The 25297-nt window shown below is 41.0% G+C and overlaps 1 protein-coding gene across 1 annotated transcript in view; it reads right to left on the bottom strand.

Moving 5' to 3' along the window:
- The window catches only part of TRIM38 (tripartite motif containing 38), a 39377-nt gene that overhangs the window by 3018 nt on the left and 11062 nt on the right, over positions 1-25297 (bottom strand). Inside the window, exons 3-7 of the mRNA XM_063098230.1 lie at positions 9843-10277; positions 7472-7567; positions 5594-5824; positions 4719-4741; positions 4517-4629 (exon numbers count right to left, since the gene is read on the bottom strand). Of these exons, the coding sequence (XP_062954300.1) occupies positions 4517-4629; positions 4719-4741; positions 5594-5824; positions 7472-7567; positions 9843-10277 (898 nt within the window). The remainder of the gene's footprint in view (positions 1-4516; positions 4630-4718; positions 4742-5593; positions 5825-7471; positions 7568-9842; positions 10278-25297) is intronic.

The following is a 25297-nucleotide window of genomic DNA, read 5'->3' as shown; positions in this document are numbered from 1 at the left end:
TGGCTCCCTTGGGAGAGTGCGGTGCTGGTAGCACTGAGGCCGCGGGTTCGGATCCTACATAGGGATGGCCGGTGCGCTCGCTGGCTGAGCGTGGTGCAGACCACACCAAGCCAAGGGTTGCGATCCCCTTACCGGTCACGAAAAAAAAAAAAAATGAGAATGAATACAGAATTTAAGAGTATTAAGAGAATTTATGATAAACCTTATGCTACTAATAAAATTGAAAGCATTGACAAAATTAATAACTTCCTAGAGAAATATTTAGTAAAACTCATTCAAAAGAAAGAAAAGAAAACCATGGGCAGACCTAACATTAAAGAAATAAAAATAGTAGTTTAAAATCTACCTTCAGATAACAAAACATGCATGTATACATCCAGCAAAAAATGGATCTTCTGTTTTACAAGAAATTCTACCAGTCAAAGGATAGATAATGCCAATCTCATACCAAATCTTCCAAAAAATAGAGAACAGGACCCTCATACTTATAGACATAGATAAAAAAATCCTATACAAAATAGTATAAATAATAACAAAACACATTTTATATGTTCATATTACATATATATATAAGAAGTCTTCAATAATTTCCTGGAAAGATTTGTAATATCTTTTAATTCCATTTTTCCATGAACGTTTTGAAGAATGCTTCTACACACACACACACACACACACACAAATACACACAGTCAGCCCTTTGTATCTGTGGGTTCTACATCCATGGGTTCTGAATCCATGGATCCAACTAACCACAGATGGAATATATTTGGGAAAAAAACGGATGATTGCATCTGTACTGAATATGCAGACTTTTTTTTTGTCATTATTTCCTAAACAATACACTATAACAACTATTTACATAGCATTTACATTGTATTAGGTATTATAAGTAATCTAGAGATGATTTAAAGTATGCAGGTGAATGTGTGTAGCTCATATGTGAATACTATTTCATATGAGAGACTTGAGCATCTGTGATTTTAGTATTCACTCGGAGTCCTGAAACTGATCCCCCAGTTTAACCAAGAATACCAAGGGACAACTGCACATTATGTACATATGTCTAACATACACATTTATAATATGTGTACTATTATACATGTTAAACGTATTATATATGTATTCATATTTTATAACATATAAATAAAAATCTGATCTTTGATAAATAAATACATAAAATATGATACATCAAAAATGTAATCAACATATACTGTATATATATATAGAGAGAGAGATATCAAAGTTTGACTTCTGTATACACACACACACACACTCACACACACACATTCCACAGACTGGTGGGATGGTTCATAACCAACTGGACAAAGAGTCAAGGTGAGGAGCCAACATACAATGTTGTCACTGACAGAGGATTCAGGGAGCTGTGGAGCAGTGAGAGCTCTTATATTGCCAGTGGGATATAAATTGGTACAATTTCAAGATGTGTAATATCTAGTAAAATTATGATAATGTGCATCCCTCACACCAGCATTTCTATTCCAAGGTATACCCCCGAGAGGAAACAATTTACAGGACACAAGGAAACATGGATAAGAATGCTCACAGTAGTATAGTTTGCAACAGCAACAAATAAAAAAAAAACCAACTATACAACCTCAATGACCATCCTACAAAAGAATGGATTAAATAACACATTGTATTCATTTTCTGCCACACTGCAGAGTGATTAGGAGAACAGTTTCTAGTAGAGAAAGATTCCCTGGTCTTAGGAACCTACAACAATCACTTAACCTCTCTTGTGTCTTAGTTTCCTCATCTGTAAAGTAAAAATTCTTCCTATAGAGAGGACTATGGTATAAAACATATGCACATGTAAAGCTTTTCTAATCTATCACAAGGAAAGAGCACTCACAGAAGATTTATTCAGAATAGGCCAAAACTGGAAACAACCTATATGTTCATCAATCACTAAATGGATAAACAAGTTGTGGTGTATTTGAATGATGGAATAACACTGAACAATAAAAAAGGACAAACTACTGATACAGGCAATGAAACACAAAAGCACTATGCTAAGTGCAAGAAACCAGATATGAAAGATTCCATTGTGACAGATTCCATATGTTACTCATTCCTATAGTGATAGCGCATTAGTCATTACCATAGACCAAATGATAGTGCATTGGTGGAGATGTGAAAACTTTTGGGGACAATGTAATTTTTTTTTATATCTTTATTGTGGTGGCTGTTATATGATTACATATATTTTTTCAGAACTCATTGAATTGTCCACTTTGAAATAGGCCAATTTTATTATATGTAAATTATACCTCAATAGAGCTGATTTTAAATTTTTTTTAAAAAGTGCTCAATATATGTAAGTTGCTCTTGATGCTAGTGAGTGTGCATGTTGTAACACTGAAACAAGTAATCTGGCATGTATTAAGATTAACAACAATCCTAGCAATCCCACCTTTAGGCATGTGCCCTACAGAAAACAAAGCACCAAGACATAAGGGTGCATGAACTAGAAAGTTATTGCAGTAATGTTATACCCAAGTACTAGAAACAGCCTGAAGCCCCATCAATGGTGATATGGTTACACATATTTATGGTATACTTATGGACTATTAGGCAGCTTTAAAAAGTAATGAGTGACATAGTAGAGACATTCCATATCATATGTTTGTACAGACACAGAGAAAGATATAGATCTCATTACCTGGAGAAGCAGGATTGGAGAGGGTGGTAGAAACTTTGAACTTTTTCTGAATATTCTCTATATTGTTTGACTGATTATAATTTATTTGTATTACTTAAGAAAGAAATTAAAGAAGGTTTTAAAAAGGAGAAATAGCTTGTTAAAAGATAAGCCCATTTAAGAAACAGGTTAACTCGAACCATGTTGTAATGCCTCCTGTAAAAAACGAGAATAGGCAAAGCAATTCAATGAAATCTGGACAAGACTTACATAAAGTCCTGTATTTTCCCTCCTGACATCTTTATAGGATCAAATACAGAGTGTTTTTGTTTCGTTGTTGTTGACTTGAGGGGAATACAGGTCCATAATTCTTTATCTAAAACCCCCTGGGGCCAGATGGGCTTTGGAATTCAGAATATTTTTGAAGTTACAAAGGCAAAACAATACAGATACCCTAAATTACATGTACACCCCCACCAAGATATAAAGCAGAGCCTTGTAATCAAATACATCAATGTCTGCAGCAAAATATATATTCGAACTAAGTAGGATGAATAAAGACATTAGTATCATATCAGTGCAGTTCAGGTTTGGCAGACAGACTCAAGGACAGCCATCCGTGATCCCTGCCTCTTGGTGTTCACACCAAGATTGTAGGCAGGGCCTGTAAATTGCTTCTGACCAACAGAATATGGCAAAGATGATGGGATGGAACTCCTATGACTTCATTTCAGTATGTAAGACTCCATCCTGCTAGCAGATTTGCTCTAGAGACTCTCCCTCTTGAGCTCACTTTGAAGATATAATTGGCCACGTTGGGAGCCATGTGCAAGGAGCTGAGAGATGGCTTCTAAAAGCTGAGGGCAGCCAACAACCAGTAAGAGCCAGGGCCTTAAGTCCTGCAACCATAAGGAAATGAATTCTGCCAGCAACCTGAGCAAGCTCGGAAGTGGATTCTTTCCCAGTCTAGCCTCCAGATGAGAACATGGCCTGACCAGCCCCTTAACTGCACCCTTGTAAGCCCTAAGCAGAGGAACCAGCAATGCTATACCAGATTCCTGGTCCGCAAAGACTGTGAGATAATATATGTGTGTTGTTTTAAGCTGCTAAGTTTGTGGTAATTTGTTTGTAGTAATAGATAACTAATACAGCTATCAAATCATTTCAGGTTAGGTCCAACATTGCGGCCGAACAAATCATAATAAAACTTTCCATTTTCAGAGCTTTTTCAATTTTGTAATTATGGATATGAAGTTGTGTAAATATAGCAAGCACTGATTAAAAGAATCAAAGGAATGGGAAGCTCAGGCTTTGGAATCAGTAAAACTCGGTTTTCATCATGATTCTGTGTTAGATCTAAGTTCCTAAAATCATTTGAATCACAGTCAATAATATTCATCTACCTTTCCTGTACTGCTATAAGAGCTAACTGAAATATTAACAAAACACTACAATCAGATCTAATACATACCGTGATGTGGCCCTGATGATGTACCAGACACCATGCTAAGTACTTTACACATGTTCATGCATTTAACTTTCATGACAACCCATGAAATGGGAACTGTTAATATTTTCATTTTTCATTTGGGGAAACTGAGTGACATAGAGTTGCATGGAGTGGAATGGCTAACAAATGGGACAGAGGAATTTGAAGGGTCTGTGCAGATAACCAGTATTCAGTGCCCACATCTAAGCATCAGAGCATACTAACCAGGGAGAATATGACAGCTCCACTGAAAACAACTAAACAACATCTCTGGCCAAGAGCCTGCCCAGCAACAGGTGGTGAACTCGGTTACTGCTCAAAGCCCCTTCCATCTGTAGCATTTAGGGACTTTTGAGTTTACATACCTTGATAGTGCCTTAACAATTTCCTCACATCAAAGTAAAGCTCAGAAACGTTGCACGTAGTATGAATCTCCAAGGAAAAGGCCTTTGGTGTTTCCAGTTTCATCGCCCAACTCCTAGAATAAGCAGAGCAAAGACTTCTTCAGTGGATATTCTACTCAACTATACTTTTGCCCTTCCCCTCCTTTATTCATCCAGGACTTACCTGCTCAAAGTGTCCTTCACATCCTATGGAGAAACAAAATCAAAAGGTGAGTACAGGAACATCAGTATTTCATGTGGGGCTGTTCTCTATAAACATTCCTCGTAAAGAAGTAAGGAGACAGCATGGCAGGATGATTATCAGCTTCTGAGTCTTTTACCTTCCTTGCTGAAGCCTGTGGGCTGCTTGGGGAAGAGGGCCAGGAGCTTCATTCATGCTCCCCCTGGTAAGACTTGCTTTCAGCAACCTAATTTCCTTTAGAATGTGCCTGTAGTAGAGGTCATTTATCACAAAGGCCCTTAGCAGTGAATCCATGCACAGCCCAGAGATTAGGCCACTATGGTGGTGGCAACAGGTATCACATAGTGATGGAGCAGTCATGCTCTCTCAACCTTACAGTGTAACCACCAGTTCTGTTAGTTGAAGCCAGAATTAACCGCCCCAGGTGTATACCTTAAAGGGCTGGATCCTGCATGCAGCTGTAAGAAGGCCCTGTAATAGCTCCAGAGCAAGGGCTCTACAAGCAAATCAGGGGAAAAGTTATCACTATTTTTGGCTGCCCCACTTTGTCACCCACCAGTTACCTGCAGGAGTGTTCCAGGAGAGTTTCAGCAAGGACAAAAGTCCCATGGTTTTGTTTGTTCAGAAGTAATGTATTTTTCTAATTAACAAAGGTACCCTATACTAGTGGAGGCCATCCTGATGATATTAATTTGTATCTTAAAAAAACACTACTCAGAATTCCCCACACTGACGTGCCACTTTTGAGCGAAGGCAGGCAGTCCTTGCCAATCTTCCCATGCTTCATTACCATTTTCCTCTTAATAGCTCAGTAATACCTTCTTTCCTGCTCCAAGTGCACCTGCAGCTAGCCTCACCTGTAGCAATTTCTGGGCTGAGCCCTGACATTTTTCCTCCAGTTTTAGAATGTGGCTCTTGAGTTCATGGCTCTTCTGCTCCAGGTTGGCCTCGGTCTCCCTCAGTCTCCTCAGCATCTGCTCTTCTTCTTTCTCCAGCCTCCAGAGATAAAACTTCTCTTCCTCATGCAGGAATCTTTGGAGATTCCTAAAGTCAGACTGGATTTTTTGTCTCTGAACCTGTATCATTTCCTAGAGTCAAGAAAATATGGTCAAAAGGTGAAAACAATAGTGAATAATATTGTACTGTATATATCAAGTGTAGGGAAAGTGAATATAAATGGTCAGGGTCCCTCAGGGGTTCAGAGTTTTGCTGAGCATTTGATGTAAATATGCACGTGCATCCAAGTGTTCCTTGGTTATTGTCTAATGTAATTGTGCACGTGTACCCAGGTGTCCTGGGTTATTGGACTTAAGTATAAAGGATGAGTGGCTCTGATCCACAGGGCCACCCCTCCCCCAGGATGCCCCAGGGGGTCCATGGGGAAGCCGTTAATGCTGCTGGAGGCTGTTGCTGCCAGAGCCCTTGGGATGCCCCCAGGAGGCCACTAGGGTGGCTGCTGCTAGCTACCTGAGCTTGCATCTGAATAAAGCCTATTAATTTTTACCCACGGCTCCCATGATTTTTTTCCCATTACCTAGCTCGTGGACTTGCAGATGAGGGGTTTGTGACCCAATCTGTACAATGGGTTTGAAGCGTCTGTGGGCCCTAGCCCTAGCAATACATCAAGATAGCCAGAAATGAGGATCTTGAATGTTATAACCACAAAGAAATGGTAAATGTTTAGGTGACAGATATGGTAACTATTCTGATTAGACCATCATACATTATGTATATATTGAAACAACAAACTGTACCCCATAAAAATGTATGACTTAAATAAAAAAGGGTAAAAACAAACTAAATGTCCATCTATGGATGGATAAACAAAATGTGGTATATACATATAATGGAATATTATTCAGACTTCAAAGGGAAAGAAAGTCTGATACATGCTACAACATGGATGAATCTTAAAGACATTCTGCTAAGTGAAATAAGCCAAAAACAAAAGGACAAATGTAAGATTTCACTTATATGATGTACACAGAATAATTAAATTTATAGAAACAGAAAGAATAGTGGCTACCAGTGTGTACAGAGTTTTGGTTTGGAAGATAAAAAAGTTCTGGAGATGGATATGGTGATGGTTGCACAATGTGAAAGTATTTAATGCCACTGAACTGTACACTTACAAATGGTTAAAATGGTAAATGTTAGTCCGGTCACCCTTGGAAATAGCCTGAGAGACCCTATAGTTTGCAGTTGCAAGTATGTAGGTTCTTGCAGCAGTTATGATACTCCTCATAAATCAAGTAGGTTTCCTTTATCAGCCTCACGAGCTTCAGTAGTACGGATCCCAATCTGGGGTGATCCTGTTTTCTGAATGTTCACAAAGGTTGGTTTCTGAACCCATAAGGCTGAGAGCCAGACTCTGCACTGTGGTAAATGTGCCAAGGTAATTAAGGTTGAGGCCTGCAAGCCAGGAAAGTATTTTGTGGAATTTAAGATTTGAAACTCAGTCAAGGCTGGTTCTAGGTAAATAGGCACACTAATTCTGCATCACCTGACTGAGGAATAGGGAATCCCAGCCAATTACTGTTGAAAGATTGAGAAGATTGCTGATAAATTCTGTTGGATGTACACACAGGGGGCTTGAAAACAAAGTTTTTTCTTTGAGTTTCATCTATTTGGTCTGGTTTAGTGAGAATAAATCACCATTGTGCTTTGTCTCCATCATGCCCTATGCTCAAACTCTAGAATAAAAAATGGCTTGATCAGTGAACTCAGATTTTTACCTTCCATTGGTCTATTTGCATTGTTGCAAACATCTTCAGAGGCACACAGTTTCCTTCAAGTTCCTTCAATTTTGTTACAGCTTCCTGGAGCTTTTCCTGAAGGAAAAATTGGGTGAGTCAATTTGCCTGTACCAGCCAGCCACCAAAAAAAAAAAAATTTATTCAATCTGATCCATTAGGCATTTAAGGGCAACCAGCCCTCCAAGATGTGTTAGAATAACACTGAATATTTATTAAGTCCTTATACTCCTTACACTCTGCCTAGGAGCATGCTGAGGGCTGTATGTGCAGTAACATATCCCCTTGGCAGCCGTGAATGCTGGTAGGCTTTTTAACATCATTTCTGTGCTGTAGAAAATGAAACTTAGGAAGGGGTTAAGTAACTTGCCCAAGGGGCTGTAACTGGTAGGTAGTAGGGCTGCGACTCCAACCTCATCTGCTGACCCAGAGCCTGAGCTTATATGCACCACTACGGTCATGTAGTGACAGGGAAAAGCTGCACATAGAGCAAGATAATAATCATCTAAAAGAAAATTTCATAAAATAATGTGCTGAAGCAAACATAATGAATACCAGAGTATGTGGCACACATGGAACTCTGTAGGTATTTAGGGTGAGTCAGAAAGGAACGATCAGGATGCCAACTGAAGTTATTAGAAACAGAGTAGATGAGCTCCCATTTCTTTTGAAGAATGGTACTATGAAACCAGCTGAAAATGATTTAGCATCCATGTCAAGCTTTTAGGTTATTTTCAAAAGCTTTTAGGTTATTTTTTCATATTTTCATTGAAAACAATTTGAAGCTGACCCAAATTGCTACTTGTGATCAATGTTAAAATAATTGGCTCCTGTCCTTTGTGAACCCAACAAGTATACTCATTAATTCTCTAACATTCTCAGGAAAGGGCTCCATGTAACTGTTTTAGCAAAAGACTATATTGCCTGCGCTATCTGCCAAGTGCTATTCTATACAAAATTTAATGTCCTTAAAGTTTGTAACAACCCCCTGGGTGTGTGTGTTAGGGAGGGAGGGAACTACCATTATTCCCATTTACAGAAGGGGAAACCAAGGCATGAAGACATAAAGTAATTTGCCCAAGACTGCCCATCTAGTAAGCTGCAGAACTAAGATTTCATCCTAAGCAGTCGGGCTCCTGAGACTTACAGCCACTGCGCTGTGCTGATCCTCTTTTTCACTACTTAGTTGGAAAGTCATTATGATAGGAACATCCCCATTATAGTTACTAGCTGCTCAATGGAATCAGGATTGCCATGTCTTTATGGAGCACTTAGAATCTTAGTCAAGGCCACCTCCACTTCATGGAGAGAACTAGGAGCCCCACTTCATGGAGAGAACTAGGAGCCCCATGCTGGGGACAACATTTTCCTCAAATCTAGGCAGTGTAGAGAAGGAATGAGGCAGCAGGACCATGCCTGCCCCCTCATTGTGCCACAGCAAAGGGTCACCTAGGAGATGCCCAAAACCTCTCCCCCTGCTTCACCCTCCACAACCAAACATTTCCAAATCATTGACTCTTCTTTCTGAATCTTTCATAAAACTGTCCTCTCCTCTCCTTCTTATAGGGATAATTTAAATTTTCTCCTTGATATTCCTTCTGTTTTAGTGGTGCCCGAGTGATGTTTTCAGTGTCACTGACCCTTCACTCCCCAAATGAAAATCTCCCAGTGGCAGGTACAACTCTGGGCTAGGATTTAGACTCTGAGCTAATACTAAGGTTCTGGCCCTGACTTTCTTTCCCACATGATCACCTGCCTTTCCCCAACACATACCCTCTAACCTGGTCTTGACATGTCAGGAAAGCTCCCATGCTGTACCTTTGCATGTGTGTTTCATTCTACCTGGAATGCCCTGCAGGTGGTTACATTTCATGTGTCCTTCAGAAGTCACTTCTGGGATAAACTCCCTACTTCCTCATGCCCCTCCCCACCATTCAAACCAGGGGGTTTCAGGCAGTCATTTTTGCTGGTATTACTGGGCTGTGGGATACCTAAAAGGTGGTGGGTCTTTCTCCCCTGTGTTTGAAACCCCTACCACATGGTCTTGCACATTGTGGTTTCTCAAATTATACAGGTACCGTGAAGCAAGACAACACGCAGGTGTTTGGTTTGAGGACAAAATGTTCTAGGTCTGGGAGAAGGTCGTCATAACACGAGTGGATAGGGACAAGAGCCTGACCATCCTGTTGAAGGGCAGAATGGACAATCTGGACCTGATTCAGCAAGGATCTGTCCTAATTGGTGTTTCAGAAGAATGATGTGATGAAACTGTTTCGCAGGGTCATACCCTTAGGTTTCAGGCTAGATAATCCAAGGTCATTGGGAGCAGCATGAGATCGGACCAAACACTCACCTTGTAGTCCTGGCACACATCTTCTACGAGTGCTGTGCTGTGCCCTTTGTGCTGCAGTGTGCGCTCACAGCGCCAGCAGATGAGCTGGCCCTCGTCTTTGCAGAACAGGTGCAGCTGCTCTCCGTGCTCCTTACACAACATTTCACTGTCCATCTCTTTGAGGTTTTCAATGATGCTTCCCAGCTGTTTGTTGGGCCGGAGGCTCAAAGCATCAAACGGGGCCCGACACTGGGGACAGGAGAACGTATGCACCCATGGATTCTTTTGTCTCATGTTCTCGAGGAAATTTGTGATGCACAAATAGCAGTAGCTGTGTCCACAGCTGATGCTCATTGGGTTAGCCATCAGGGTTAGGCAGATGGAGCAGGTGGCTTCCTCCCACATCTTCTTGGTGCTAAAGGCCATGGCTTTTCTAGAAAAGTTCCAATATTGGATCTAAAGGTGAAGATGAAGAGCCAAAATTTTCCACAGTGATAGAAGCACACCTCACCTGAGCCTCTGTGTTCTGAGTGGGCTGCTACCGGTCTCCGTAGCTCTTGAAGTCTTCACTTTAGAAAAAAGAAATGGATTGGAGTTTAGAAGAGGCGTAAACATCTAGCTGTGTTGTCTAATTTGGTAGCCACTATCATGAGTGACTATTTAAATTTAATGAAAACTAAATATAATTAAAAATTCAGTTTCTCAGTCCCACTAGCCACATTTCAATTGCTTAATAGCCACATGTGGCTGGTGTCTACATGAGAGCCCCAACAGAGAACATTCCATCATTGTAGAAAGGTCTCTAGGACCAAGTGCTGAGAGGGATAGAGAAGCGAGGCGGGCTTCTCAGTACCTTTCTCAGAAGTTACAGCAAGAGAAAACTCAGTGAGGGAGTGTGAAACTCCTCCTTGTTCTAATGAATATCAGGAAGAGTTGACACCAGGATTATTTACTTGTAACTGGTAGTAAAACTCAGGTAGTTAGGTGGTGTGTGAAGGAGTCCACTAAGACAATCAAATTTGACTGGCCTTGACTCTCACCCCCACCCCACAAAAACAAAAGGCACTGGGCTAATAAAGTCTCCATGGAGATCTAACCAGGAGGATAATTAAAGTAATTAAGGCAACCAGAAGAAGCGGTTTATCCTTTTTGTGCCCACTTCCTGAACTGAGAGAAAGAAAACTGGAAAGAAGGCTGGGGTGGGGAGGGTTTGGTCCTAGGGAACAGTTATCCCTCCAAAGCAGAGCTCCTGGATGAGAGTTTACTGTCTCTTCTCCAGGCCAGAAACTATCTCCCAGGAGTTCGGGGTAATTGGAACACAGGAAGTTTGCAGAGCCCAGGATGCAGGGAGGCCAGGCCTCTGTGGGATCTTGGATGCGGGATGCCCTAGTGTTCTCCAGTGAGGACCTGACAACCAGAGGCAGCAGAGAAGTGACCAGAAGCAAAGAAGTCTGTCCCCGTGCCTCCAGCTACGGCTACTTCTGAGAACCCAGCCCTGTTGTCCCCGCCCCAGCTCTGTTCTCCCATCCCTACCCCCATTCCTGGGAGTTTGTCTGAGAGGGGAGCAGAGTGGGGAGAAAATTTAAAGAGTGATGTTTCCTTTGAAATGACTGTATTAGTCCGTTGCTATAACAGAATACCTGAAACTGGGTGACTTATAAAGAAAAACGAAATTTATTGCTTACAGTTTCTGAGTCTGGGAAGTCCAAAGTCCATCTAGTGGTGGTGACAGCAACCCAGGGGTCTTACATTGCAAGATGGTGGAGCAGAGAGAGAGAAAGACAGATTCTCCCCTTCTTTTAAAGCCCTCAGAACCATGCCCCTGACCACTATTTTTAATCCATTCACTACCCTGCATGGTCCTACAATCCAATCACCTCTTCAAGACTCCACCTTTCAATAACCATAATAGGATTTCCCACTCTCTTAACAGTCACAGTGGGGGCTAAATATATAAAACTTGGGGAACACAATTCAAGCTTCGGGGAGTTTTGGGGGGACATAATTCAATCCACTGCAATGATAGTGCCTAGAATTAAAAACAGGAATTCAACTGAAGTTATTGGATAGGCTGTTTTTCTCTCATAATCAGGACCAGTCATTTGGAGCCACACAAGTTAATGCCTGCAAGGGTTACACCAGGCCCCTCTCTGCCAAGGGCACTGTGCTTCTGGGGAGAAGGGCCTACCCTCCTTTTAAGGCCTCAGGGTGCCTGTCTTGGGCCCCACTTACCTTATATTCTGGATCTCCTGAAATCTGGTGTGGAGTATGGTGAAAGAGAAAGCAGACAGGGGCGTGAGAGCCATAAAGCAAGGTTTTGCCAATTTTCAGAGTTCAAAGGGCTCTGCCATCTGAAAATACACTGTCCACCCCACCCACCACCCCCACCACCGCACACTCACACAACGAGAAAACCTTGGTCTGGATTGGTCTGGACCTTTTCTGTCACCTCCTTCACGCAGATATTTGCTGCCTGTCCCCTTCGCAGCTGCCACTTCCTGGGGCCTGGGTGAGGAAGTTAAACACAAAAGTAAAACTACTGTGGGAGGCGGGGCCGTGAGATTTAGGGAGGAAGCCAGTGAAGCTGCTCGTATCTTGCACTCAGCTTGTCCTGGAAGGGAGGGGAGAACACAGAAAAAACATCTTTCTTTCCCAGCACTGAAAAGACGGGGCACATTAATTACCCAGTAAACTATCATGTATTTCTGGCACAGGGTGTCTAAAAGCAGGAAGCCTGCAGAGAATCAGTTCAAGGCTTTGATTTGAGATCTTTCTACTTTTGCCACCAACCCCCTTGGGAATCCATAAGCCTTCCTGGCTGCTGCTATTTTTTGCTATTTCTAGGTTGTTTTATAAATGCCCGGAAGGGTGTGGTGGAAAAATGGGGTAACAACAGGGGGCTTATCGCCTCACAAAATTTGCCCAAGCCAGCCTCCCAATCTTCTCTGTCCCATCGCTGTGCCTCATCTTCCTCCTCACTGTCCCCCCGCAGGACACAAATACTTTTAAACAGCCAGTCAGCCACGCAGGACAGGCAAGGGGAGCCTCTAATGGCCCAGCAGCAAGTGTCCTCAGTGAGCTGCAGGCCCATGGGGTCTGCTGGGCCATTGCTCTGCTCCGTGCTCTGTGAAGAAAAGGCTGTGGGGTTGGTGGCAAGTCCTTAGTGACTCAGCTGTAGCCTCTCCACTTCAAAACGAAAGCAGGAGTATTGTCACCACCCAGGTTAGAATTGTTATTGTCAAACGACTAACGTAATTCCATAAAAGAGAATAAGTGTTCCAAGGAGCTGAGCAAAAGAGGTTTATTTCATAGGCAGAAAAGGCTAAAAAAAGCAGAAACAAAGAAAAAAAGCAGATTGGTCATTTCAAAGTTACTTTCCTTGTAAGGAGAGGACAGGAAGACAGAACAATAGAAGAACTGACTAGTTAACATCAAGTTACTTCAAGCTATCTCTTTTGTATAAGGATTAAAGCAGAGGGAACTCATTATTACACCTACTGAAGATTTAAACTGGCCTCTTTGGGAAATTGGCTATTTCTCTCTCTCTTCATTTCTCTGATGGTCATGGTCAGACCACAATCTAAGTGACATGGAACTTGGTAGGGGTGACTCCATTTTGATTTTTAGTTTGATCTTTTGGGGCACAGTGCAGGAACTTAGTCCAAAACAATGGCCTCCTATAATTTTTATTTAACATCATTTAATAGCAAAAATGCTTACCACTTTGAAATAAGACCTTGCCACATTTAGAGCCTCAGATGTCAGAGGCATTTAAGCTAAGTGCACAATAAATGCTTCCTTAAGGAATAAATAGATGCAGTGGCCCAAGAGCCAGGAAGGGGGGCTGAGGACATAAGTAAGAGGAGAAGTTAAACTTGGATTCTTGGAGCCACCCACTCAAAGCCAACCCTGTGTCCCTGGCTCAGCTCATCAGGTGCTGACCCTGAGAGCCATCTGGAGGTGAGTGCTCAGGGCAACAAAGCTGCAGGAGCACAGAGTTCGGCACAGCCACAGTTCTGCTCCAACAGCTCAGACTAGAGGCAAAGTTGCGAAGCAGGTTCCTCTCCTCCCACCCCAAAAGGGAGACTTTCAGCACTGCGCCCTCCTGGGTGCTCACAGAGCCTTCTGCCATCCTGCCACCCAGTGATTCATTGTGCCCTGGCATGTCCTGTGGTAGTAGACTCCATGCACAGCACAGGACAGATCTACTCCTGAGGCAACCCGCACACAGACAGATGAGAAAGAATGAGCCCCTGAATCGCTGATCCCATGATGACTCCTTGCAAATACCCATGATTTTCACTGCTGTGGATGTGACTCTGGAAGCAGGCACAGCCCATCCCAAGTTTGTCCCATCAAAGAATCAGGAAAAGGAAGCTATTGTTGGGGTGCAGAAAGCTGTTACCCCAAAATATAGTGCTTTGACATGCTGGAATAAAGAAGCAGGCTCGATGTCCCCCACATCCTCCCACCGTCTCCCAGTTCTCTGTCACTATATAAAGCACAGGATGAAGCTGTTCCCTTATTTGCCTAAAGTCTGGACCCACCAAAGAAGACTAGTCGCTACCTCCATTCCCTTCCCTGAGTTTTTATTAACTGAACTCATATCACAGGAAAGAAGACGAGTCTGACAGCACACCTGGATAAGCTTGTCACAGACCATTGTCTTCTATTTTGGTCCCACTCAGTATTTTGAAGACAATCATTTACCAGTCATTGTATTCTCTGTGGGCCAAACAGACTTTGTCCCAGGCCACTGTACACTCTTCCAGCCCACCGAGTTCCCCTCAAAATCATTTACTCCTACACTCCCCATCTCCCCTTTCCCTGCTGTTACTCGCAACAGGCTTTGCTACCCTCTCGCACTAAACAAATGACCCAAAAGTTGGTGCAAGAATTGGAAGCTTTATTCAGGTAACTCTAATCTGGGGGATGACCAGGCTAAAATCATCCTGCTTTCTGATGCCTGTTCTGAGGTTTATAAGCAGAAGACATGGGAAGGTGAGGTTGGGGTTTTGTCCTGCAGGCAAAGGGAGAAGATAGTCATGGGATCAGCAGAGGATCCGAGTCAGATGTCAGTGTCCCATGATGGACTGGATGCTTTGGAATCATGGAGTCTGCAGTTGATGGACTGGTCAGCTTCAAACCCTAGATGCTTTGGGGGCTCAGAGTTCTTATCTCCTAGGGAGAGCTCAAAGACAATAACTTCAGTCAAGCATCACTGGAACATAAAAATGCCTGACTCTTACCTCTAACTAACGTGAATGAAATTTTCCTAATAATCAACTAGGGTGTTTTGCCTTTCTCTTGGAATTTCTTTGTTTGCAGTTGATTAGGAAAGGTAAGAAAAAGAATAAAATTAGTTTCAGTTCTTAATTTTAGGTGTGCAACATCTAAAGTAAATCAGCATAAGAGGGTGTAATGGGAGATAAACAGAAATAAACTTTTGAGAAGGATGCTTTTGGGGCATTTTATCTCCAGGCAGTTTCAGCCATATGGTCAGTTTCACAATTTCTCTGCTAACCTCAAGGAATTGATGATTATTAGTTCCTAAGTTAATGGCTAACTGAAATTTTTTGCTTGTTCTTAGTTACCCCACAGATGGCCGTTTTCCGGCTAAGGTCCCTTTCACTATGAAGAAGGGTATATAAACATCTGTACCACACTGGGAAATTGGAACATTATTCTCTTGTGATTCCCCTGTGCATTTCCCCTCCCAACACATTAAAATAATAAAATTTGTTATGCCTTTTTCTTCAAATTAATCTTTGTTTATTAGTTAATTTTTCAGAGCACCTTCAGGGAGTTGAAGAGAAAGTTTGTCTTGGCCCCTACGCTAGTAAATACCAAACAGAAAAGAAACTAACACTACCAACAAATAGCAACAGCAGGACTAAAGCAAGACAGGGTCTGTCTTGTGAGAACTGTCCCACCTCAAACCTGTTCCCTTTGCTTGAAGGAGGGACGAGTTCCCACAGAGAGCAGCAAGTCATAGAAGGGGAGAGGGAGGCAGATAAGCCTTCAGAAATATGTTCCTAAAGGAAGGCCTAGGGAGAGACCAATAAAAACTACCCCCCATGGGGGAATGCATCATCTCTAGTTAGTAAGTATGGGCTTGATCTTGTGAGTTTGGGTCTTGCAGACATCCAGAGGCCCAGAACAGAGAATGGAACACAGAGTCTCCTTCAAAAGCCCTGGACTGAGTGTTCCCTTTGTGAGGAAGAGTCATTCCCCAGATATCCTTAGAGTGCCTTCCCATAACTCCTTCAGGTTTCCCTTCTCAACCAGGCCTACCCTGACTACCTGTTAACAACTGTATCCCTCCCTCACTCCTAATTCCTCTCAAATGCTTCTATTTTGTTATCATGTCACTTACCACTGAATATTTTGTTTTATTTTTCTTACTTGTTATCTGCATCCTCCATGAGAATGCAAGTTCCATAAGGGCAGGGATTTCTTGTCAATATTGTTCACTGATGAATCCCAAGTGTCTAGAACAGTTTGAGGCATAATAGTGGGTATTAAATGAAAGAGTAACTTTTTGAGTGTCACAAAAAACACATCATAGGAGGTGTGTGCATATGTGTGTGTGTGTAATTCATGTTGTACTGTATGGCTGATGTATGGGGTACATGGTGGTGTATGCTGTGTGTAGTATGTGATACATTGTTTGTGTTTGTGTGATGTGTTTAATGTGGTGTGTGTGTGTGGTGCATGTACATGCATGGTGGAGATCACTGGCAGGTTATCATGACAAATAGTACCAGAAAGTAGAAGAATCCATGGTGGTTACTGGTTTTCCAGAGAGTTGCTGCTCTTTTTTCTGCAGGATACATTGATGGTTTGGACTGGGAGAAAATGAAAATAAAAGTGAGCAGAGAGCTGGGAAAGAGAGCTTAGAGAAGATTTGATAATATCACAGTTAAAAAGTGATCTTGAAGCCAAACTTTTCAGATGACCAAAGGGGAGAGAGTAAGCCCAACTCAGAGGTAGGAAGAAAGGACACAGAATTATAGCCTAAAAAAAATACCTAGAAGGAGACTGACTTGAGCTATTCAAAATGATGGGCATGACAAAGGACATCCCTAAAGGAAGTCTTAGCATGCTTTGCAGATAGTTTTTACCTATATCTCTCATGGCGTAGATGACTGCTTTACTAAAAAAGTCTGCTCTGGGGCTGAGCTGAGGCTTAGGGAGGATGCTTTTTTTTTGCATGGCCTCAGGAACAGCCAGTGATAATACACCTAAAGGTAGCTAATATTTATTAAACACTTGCTTTGTGTCAGGCCTATGCCAACACTCTCCATTTGTTAATATACTTCTTCCAAATAAAAATTCTGGAGTTGAAAATCTAATAACTGGAATGAAAATTCACTAAAGGGGTTCAACAACAAACTTGAGCAGTCAAAAGAAAGATCAGTGAACGTGATGTTAGGCCAAATGAGATTATCCAGTCTGAGGAAACAGAGAGAAGAAAGAAAAATCAATAGATTCTCAGAGACATGTGGGGTATCATCAAGCATACCAACATTATGCATAATAGCACTTCCAGAAGAAGAAGAAAAAGCAGAGGGAGAGAGAATATTTGAAGAAATAATGGCTTAAAACTTTTTAAATTTGATGAAAAACATTAATCTATACATGCAAGGCGCTCAATGAATTTCAAGTAGTATAAACTCAAAGAGATCCATACCTGGACATATAATCAAATTATCAAAAGACAAAAAAATGTAGAATCTTTTCAAGCTGAAATGAAAGGACACTAGACAGTAACTTGAATCCACATGAAGAAATAAAGGGGAATCTGCAGGAAATGCAAATCAAAACCACACTGAAATACCATCTCACCCTAGTCAGGATGGCTAATATCCAAAAGACCGTGAATGATAAATGCTGGCGAGGTTGCAGAGAAAAAGGAACTCTCATACACTGTTAGTGGGACTGCAAAATGGTGCAGCCTCTATGGAAGATGGTATGGAGGTTCCTCAAACAATTGCAGATAGATCTACCATATGACCCAGCTATCCCACTGCTGGGAATATACCCAGAGGAATGGAAATCATCAAGTCGAAGGTATACCTGTTCCCCAGTGTTCATTGCAGCACTACTTCCAATAGCTAAGAGTTGGAACAAGCCCAAATGTCCATCATCAGATGAGTGGATATGGAAAATGTGGTACATCTACACAATGGAATACTACTCTGCTATAAAAAAGAATGAAATACTACCATTTGCTACAACATGGATGGACCTAGAGAGAATTATATTAAATGAAATGAGTCAGGCACAGAAAGAGAAATATCACATGTTCTCACTTATTTGTGGGAGCTAAAAATAGATAAAAAAAAAAAACACACAAATAAACTGGGGGGAGAGGGAAGAAGACATATTCACAATTCCTTGAAGTTGATACGACAAGTGAACAGATACGAGGTTGTTTGGAGGGAGGGGTGATAGCGAGGAGGGAGGGAGGTTTTGGTAATGGGCCACAATAATCAACCACACTGTATATTGACAAAATAAAATAAAAATTAATAATAATTTAAAAAATTAAAAAATAAAGGGGACTCTGGCCCTCACATCATGGGCACAAGGGGTGACAACCAACTTTGTATCTCATGAATATTCATAACCAATTAAAAGAAAGAAAGGGTACCAGTAAAGGGCACTACATAGGTAAATATAATAGACAATATAAATATATTTTTGTTTATAATTTTTTGTCTGCTATCTAATTTGAAAGGCCAATGAATAAAACAATCATAAGTCTGTGTTGATGGGGACACAATGCATAAAGATGACATTTGTATGATAATAACAGCACAAAGGAGGAGACAGGGAATGAAACTATGTAACAGCTAAATTTTTATGTACTATTGAAATTAAACTTATATTAATCTAAACCAGATTAATTAAGATGTTAATTGTAATCCCCAAAGCAACCACTAAGAAAATAAAGTAAAAGGATATAGTATAGTAAAAATATAGTAAAAGAAATGAGAAAGGAATTAAAATGGAATACAAGAAAATATTCTTTTAATACAAAATAAAGCAGTAATGGAAGACTATAAAAACAGAAAAGACATAAGACACATACAAAAAAGGAGCAAAATGGCAGATATAAATCCTGTCTTATCAGCAATTACACTAAATAAAAAAGGATTAAAAAGGAGATACTGGCAGAACAGATAAAACTTTGCAACTATATACTGTCTACAAGAGATGCACGTTAGACTTAAAAACACAAATAGAATCAATTAAAGAGTGAGAAAGATATACCACACGAATAGTATACAAGAGAGCTAAAGTAGCTATACTAATATCAGACAAAATAAACTTTAAGATAAACATTGTTATGAGACAAAAAAAGGCATTTTATAATGTTAAAAGTGTCAATTAATCAAGAAAACATATTATAAACACAGGCACCTAACAAAAGAGCCCTAATATTTTTGGAACAAAAATGACAGAAATGAAGGGAGAAACAGAAAATTCGACAGTAATTCCTGAGGACTTCAATACTGCACTTTCACGATGGGTATAACAACTAAACAGACCAACAGTGTAATAGAAGACTTAACAGCACTCTAAAACACCTTGACCTAACATATGTATAGAACACTCCACCCAACAACAACAATACACATTCTCAAGTGCACTTTCTGGTGCTCTTTATTCCTTCTTGTATAATGTGGAATATTCTCCAGGACAGACATATATTAAACCATGAAACAAGTGTCAATAAATTTAAAAGGACTGAAATCATACAGTGTATATTCTTTGACCACAGTGGAATGAAGATAAAAATCAATAACAGAAGGAAAACTGGAAAATTTACAAATATATAGAAATTAAACAACATACTCCTGAATAATCAATGGGTCAAAGGAAAAATCACAAAGAAAATTAAGAAATATTTTGAGATGAATGAAAATGAAAGCACAACATGCAAAATTTATGAGATGCAGTGAAAACAACACTTAGAAGGAAATTTATAGATGTAAATGTCTATATCAATAAAGAAAATCATCTCAAGTCAAGAACTTGACATTCACATTAAGAAACTAGAAAAAGAGCAAATTAAACGTAAAGCAAGCAAGAAGAAAAGAAAATTCTTTTTTTTTTTTTTTTAAATCTGATGATCTTAACCCTTGACTTGGTGTTGTCAGCACCACACTCTCCCCAAGTGAGCTAACCAGCTATCGCTATATAGGGGTCACGAACCTGTGGCCTTGGTGTTACTAGCACCACACTCTCCCAAGTGAGCTATGGGCTGGCCCGAAAAGAAAATTCTTAAAAGCAGCCAAGAACAAAAGACATATTATGCACAGAAAGAAAAATATATAGATCACAGATTTCTCATGGACACAATACAAGCAAGAAGAGAGTGGAGAAAAATCCTTTAAAGTAATGAAAGGCCTGCGATTATGTACCAAGCAAAAACATCTTCTAAAAATTAAGATGAATTCGAGGTTTCAGGCCGGCATTAAAGAAGATTCCTGGGAGCGCCCGAGCGGCGCCGCGACTGAACAGCCCGAGGCGGCAGCGCCGAGAACACGGAAGGCAACAAACCAGAGACAGAGCGAGCGCCCGACCTGGCACAGCACTGTGAGTGATCCCTGGCACAGCTCTGTTCGGGGGGTGGATGCCCACGCGGCTCCCGCCTGCACCACCAGGCCACTCACTGCCCCGGTGCTGCCTCCATTTTCCCAGGTGCGGGCAGCTCTGCCCTGCTCGGCCATCACTGAGCCCATTTGCTTGGCCTGGCACGGGGCTTTCCGGACCCTGCGGGCCAGCCTCCTCTCCCACTCCCTCCGCGGTTCTCTGGCGGGGCTGGGGGTGTGGGGCGTCCCGACCAGTTTTGGGAGGGCTAGGAAGTACGGGCGGGCCGACTGTCACTCCACCACACCCTGGACTCCGCCCCGGTAAACTTCCTGTTACTGGGAGGCAGATACCATCTCTGCGACCACCAGTTTGGAAAAAAGCCTAACGAATTTCTGGTTGGGAATAGTGTGGTAGGAGAGTTCCCAGGTCCGCTTGAACCTGCCGGAGAGCAGGCTGCAGGCGGCACTAGACTCGGTTTATACCGGGGGGATACAAAGGTGAACAAGACCCGAGAAAGATCTACACAGTGCTACAAAGGCACCCAGAGAGACCGGTCGTCTGTGCCTAGCAGAAACCTGGTAGACTTCCTGGGCGAGGCGGTGCTGAGCAGGGTCTTGAAGGCCCAGCTGATAGACGAGGGGTGCAGAAGACACGCCCCAGCCCAGCACAGTGTGCACAGAGCGGGGAGACGTGCGGCCAGGGAGGCGGAGACTCGACAGAAACCACACACCCGGTGGGGTTGCCACTGCACGATCTAACAGCCTGGGCCAGAGCACACGGAACGGGGAGAAGTCCTGTACAGAAAGTGAAAGCTCAACAGAGATCACATACCCTGTGGTACGTGATCCACCAGCCCAGCAGAGTACAAGCTGACCAGAAAGGTGGATCCCCAGAGAAGCCCAAGACCCGAGGCAACCACACACACAAGACACTAGAGGCCAACTGAGCAGTCACGGCGGGAGCCATACCAAATTGGCAACCACAGCAACATCCTAGTTAGTCATTAGTCTCAAACCGGTGGACTGTGAAACCCCCTGCCACAATGAATAGACACCAAAAAAAAGACACCAGAAATACAAAAAATCAAGAAAGTACACCACCAAAAGTTAATAAATCTCATAATCTAGATCCTATAGAACAAGAAGCCCTTGAAATAACTGACAAGGAATTTCGAGTGATAATTCTAAGGAAACTGAATGAGATACAAGAAAACTCAGCTAGACATCATGATGAAATGAGGAAAAGTATACAGGATCTGAAAGAGGAAATATACAAGGAAATCAATGTCCTGAAAAAAAATGTAGCAGAACTTGCTGAACTGAAGAAGTTATTCAGCGAAATAAAAAACACAACGGAGAGTTTAACCAGCAGGCTTGTCGAAGTTGAAGAGAGAACCTCTGAACTTGAAGATGGGCTGTTTGAAATAACACAAGCAGACAAAAAGAAAGAAAAAAGAATCAAGGACATGGAAGAAAATCTGAGAGAGATATCAGACAACCTCAAGCGCTCAAATATCCGAGTTATGGGTATTCCAGAAGGGGAGGAAAATGGAGATTCCATTGAAAACATATTCAACAAAATAGTGGCAGAAAACTTCCCAGGTATAGGAAAAATCACAGATCTTCAGATCCAGGAAGCTCAACGATCTCCAAACGTATTCAACCCAAAAAGGCCTTCTCCAAGACATGTCATAGTCAAATTGGCAAAACTCAGAGACAAAGAGAGAATCTTAAAAGCTGCAAGAGAGAAGCGTCAAATCACCTATAAGGGACCCCCAATCAGGCTAACATCAGACTTTTCATCACAAACCCTAAAAGCTAGAAAGGAATGGGATGATATATTCAAAATACTAAAAGACGGATATTGTCAGCCAAGAATACTCTACCCTGCAAGGCTATCCTTCCGAAATGAAGGGCAAATAGTATATTTCTCAGACAAACAAAAACTGTGGGAGTTCACCACCACACGACCACCCTTACAAGAAATCCTCAAGGGAGTACTGGGTTTGGTTCCTGAAAAATAACTACCACTGCCATAAAAATCCAAGAAAAATCAATACCCACTAGTATAATAAAAATGGCATTCATGAAGAGAAAACAAGCAAACAAAAACGCTATCTACAACCTAAGGAACCAACAAACACAGAAAACAAACAGTAAATCAGAAAGCAAGGAACAAAAGACACCTAAGACAACCAAACAACCAATAAAATGCTAGGAATAAATCAACACCTTTCAATAACAACTCTTAATGTAAAAGGCTTAAATTCCCCAATCAAAAGACACAGACTGGCTGACTGGATCAAAAAGCAGGACCCAACTATATGCTGCCTACAAGAGACCCACCTCACCCATAAAGATTCACACAGACTAAGAGTGAAAGGATGGAAAAAGATTTACCATGCAAACAGAAAAGAAAAACGAGCTGGAGTGGCTATTCTTATATCTGACAAAATAGACTTTAAACTAAAAACCATAAAAAGAGACAATGAGGGACACTACTTAATGATAAAAGGACTGATCCATCAAGAAGACATAACAATCATAAATATGTACACACCCAATGTTGGAGCAGCCAGATTTATAAAACAAACTCTATTAGACCTAAAGAAGGAAATTGACACTAATACCATAATAGCAGGGGACCTGAACACTCCACTGTCAATATTAGACAGATCATCTAGGCAAAGAATCAGTAGAGAAACACAAGATCTAAACAAGACTCTAGACCAATTGGAATTGGCAGATATCTACAGAACATTCCATCCAACAGCCTCAGAATATTCACTTTTCTCATCAGCACATGGATCATTCTCCAGGATAGATCACATATTAGGTCACAAATCAAGTCTCAATAAATTCAAAAAAATTGCAATTATCCCATGTATCTTCTCAGACCACAATGGATTAAAACTAGAAATTAATAACAAACGAAACTCTGGAAACTATACAAACACATGGAAATTAAACAGCATTCTACTTAATGACATATGGGTCCAAGAAGAAATCAAGCAGGAAATCAAAAAGTTTATTGAAACTAATGAAAACAATGATACATCATACCAAAACCTGTGGGATACTGCAAAAGCAGTATTGAGGGGAAAATTTATTGCATTAAATGCTCACTTCAGAAGAATGGAAAGATGGCAAGTGAACAACCTAACACTTCACCTTAAAGAACTAGAAAAACAAGAACAATCCAATCCTAAAGTTCGCAGACGGAAAGAAATCATTAAGATCAGAGCAGAACTGAATGAAATTGAAAACCAAAAAACAATTCAAAAGATCAATGAATCAAAAAGTTGGTTTTTTGAAAAGATAAATAAAATTGACAAACCATTAGCATGGCTAACAAAAAAAAGAAGAGAGAAGACTCAAATAACAAAAATTAGAAATGAAAAAGGCGATATTACAACTGATTCATCTGAAATACAAGGAATCATTCGAGACTACTATAAACAACTATACGCCAACAAATTTAAAAATCTGGAGGAAATGGATAAATTTCTGGACACACACAAGCTCCCAAAACTGAACCGTGAAGACATAGAAAATTTGAACAGACCAATAACAATAAAGGAGATTGAAGCTGTTATCAGAAGGCTCCCAACAAAGAAAAGCCCAGGACCAGATGGATTCACAGCAGAATTTTACCAAACATTCAAAGAGGAATTGACACCGATTCTTTACAAACTATTCCAAAAGATTGAAACGGACGCAAATCTCCCAAACTCATTCTATGAAGCAAACATCATCCTGATACCAAAACCAGGTAAAGATATAACCAAAAAAGAAAACTACAGGCCGATATCCTTGATGAATATAGATGCAAAAATCCTCACTAAAATACTAGCAAACAGAATACAGCAACACATACGAAAAATTATTCATCACGATCAAGTGGGATTCATCCCAGGGATGCAAGGTTGGTTCAACATACGCAAATCAATAAATGTGATACACCATATTAATAAACTCAAACACAAGGACCATATGATCATCTCTATAGATGCTGAAAAAGCATTTGATAAAGTTCAGCACTCATTCATGACAAAGACCCTCTATAAGTTAGGTATAGAGGGAAAGTATCTCAACATAATTAAAGCCATATATGACAAACCCACTGCCAATATCATCCTGAATGGGGAAAAGCTGAAAGCTTTTCCTTTAAGAACAGGCACTAGACAAGGATGCCCACTCTCACCACTCCTATTCAACATAGTGTTGGAAGTACTAGCCAGAGCAATCAGAGAAGAGAAGGAAATAAAGGGCATCCAGATTGGAAAAGAGGAAGTCAAACTGTCCCTGTTTGCAGATGACATGATCCTATATATCGAACAGCCTAAAACCTCTACAAAAAAACTGTTGGAATTGATAAATGATTTCAGCACAGTAGCAGGATACAAAATCAACACACAAAAATCAGTAGCATTTCTTTTCTCCAATAGTGAACATGCAGAAGGAGAAATCAAGAAAGCCTGCCCATTTACAATAGCCACCAAAAAAATAAAATACTTAGGAATTGAGTTAACCAAGGAGGTGAAAAATCTCTATAATGAGAACTACAAACCACTGCTGAGAGAAATTAGAGAGGATACAAGAAGATGGAAAGATATTCCATGCTCTTGGATTGGAAGAATCAACATAGTGAAAATGTCCATACTACCCAAAGTGATATACAAATTCAATGCAATCCCCATCAAAATTCCAAAGACATTTTTCTCAGAAATGGAAAAAACTATTCAGACATTTATATGGAACAATAAAAGACCACGAATAGCCAAAGCAATGCTCAGCAAAAAAAATAAAGCTGGAGGCATAACACTACCTGACTTTAAGCTATACTACAAAGCTATAATAACCAAAACAGTA

This window comes from Cynocephalus volans, chromosome 5, assembly GCF_027409185.1.
Source record: "Cynocephalus volans isolate mCynVol1 chromosome 5, mCynVol1.pri, whole genome shotgun sequence".
Taxonomy (NCBI): Eukaryota; Metazoa; Chordata; class Mammalia; order Dermoptera; family Cynocephalidae; genus Cynocephalus; species Cynocephalus volans.
This window is presented reverse-complemented; position numbering and strand designations above follow the sequence as displayed.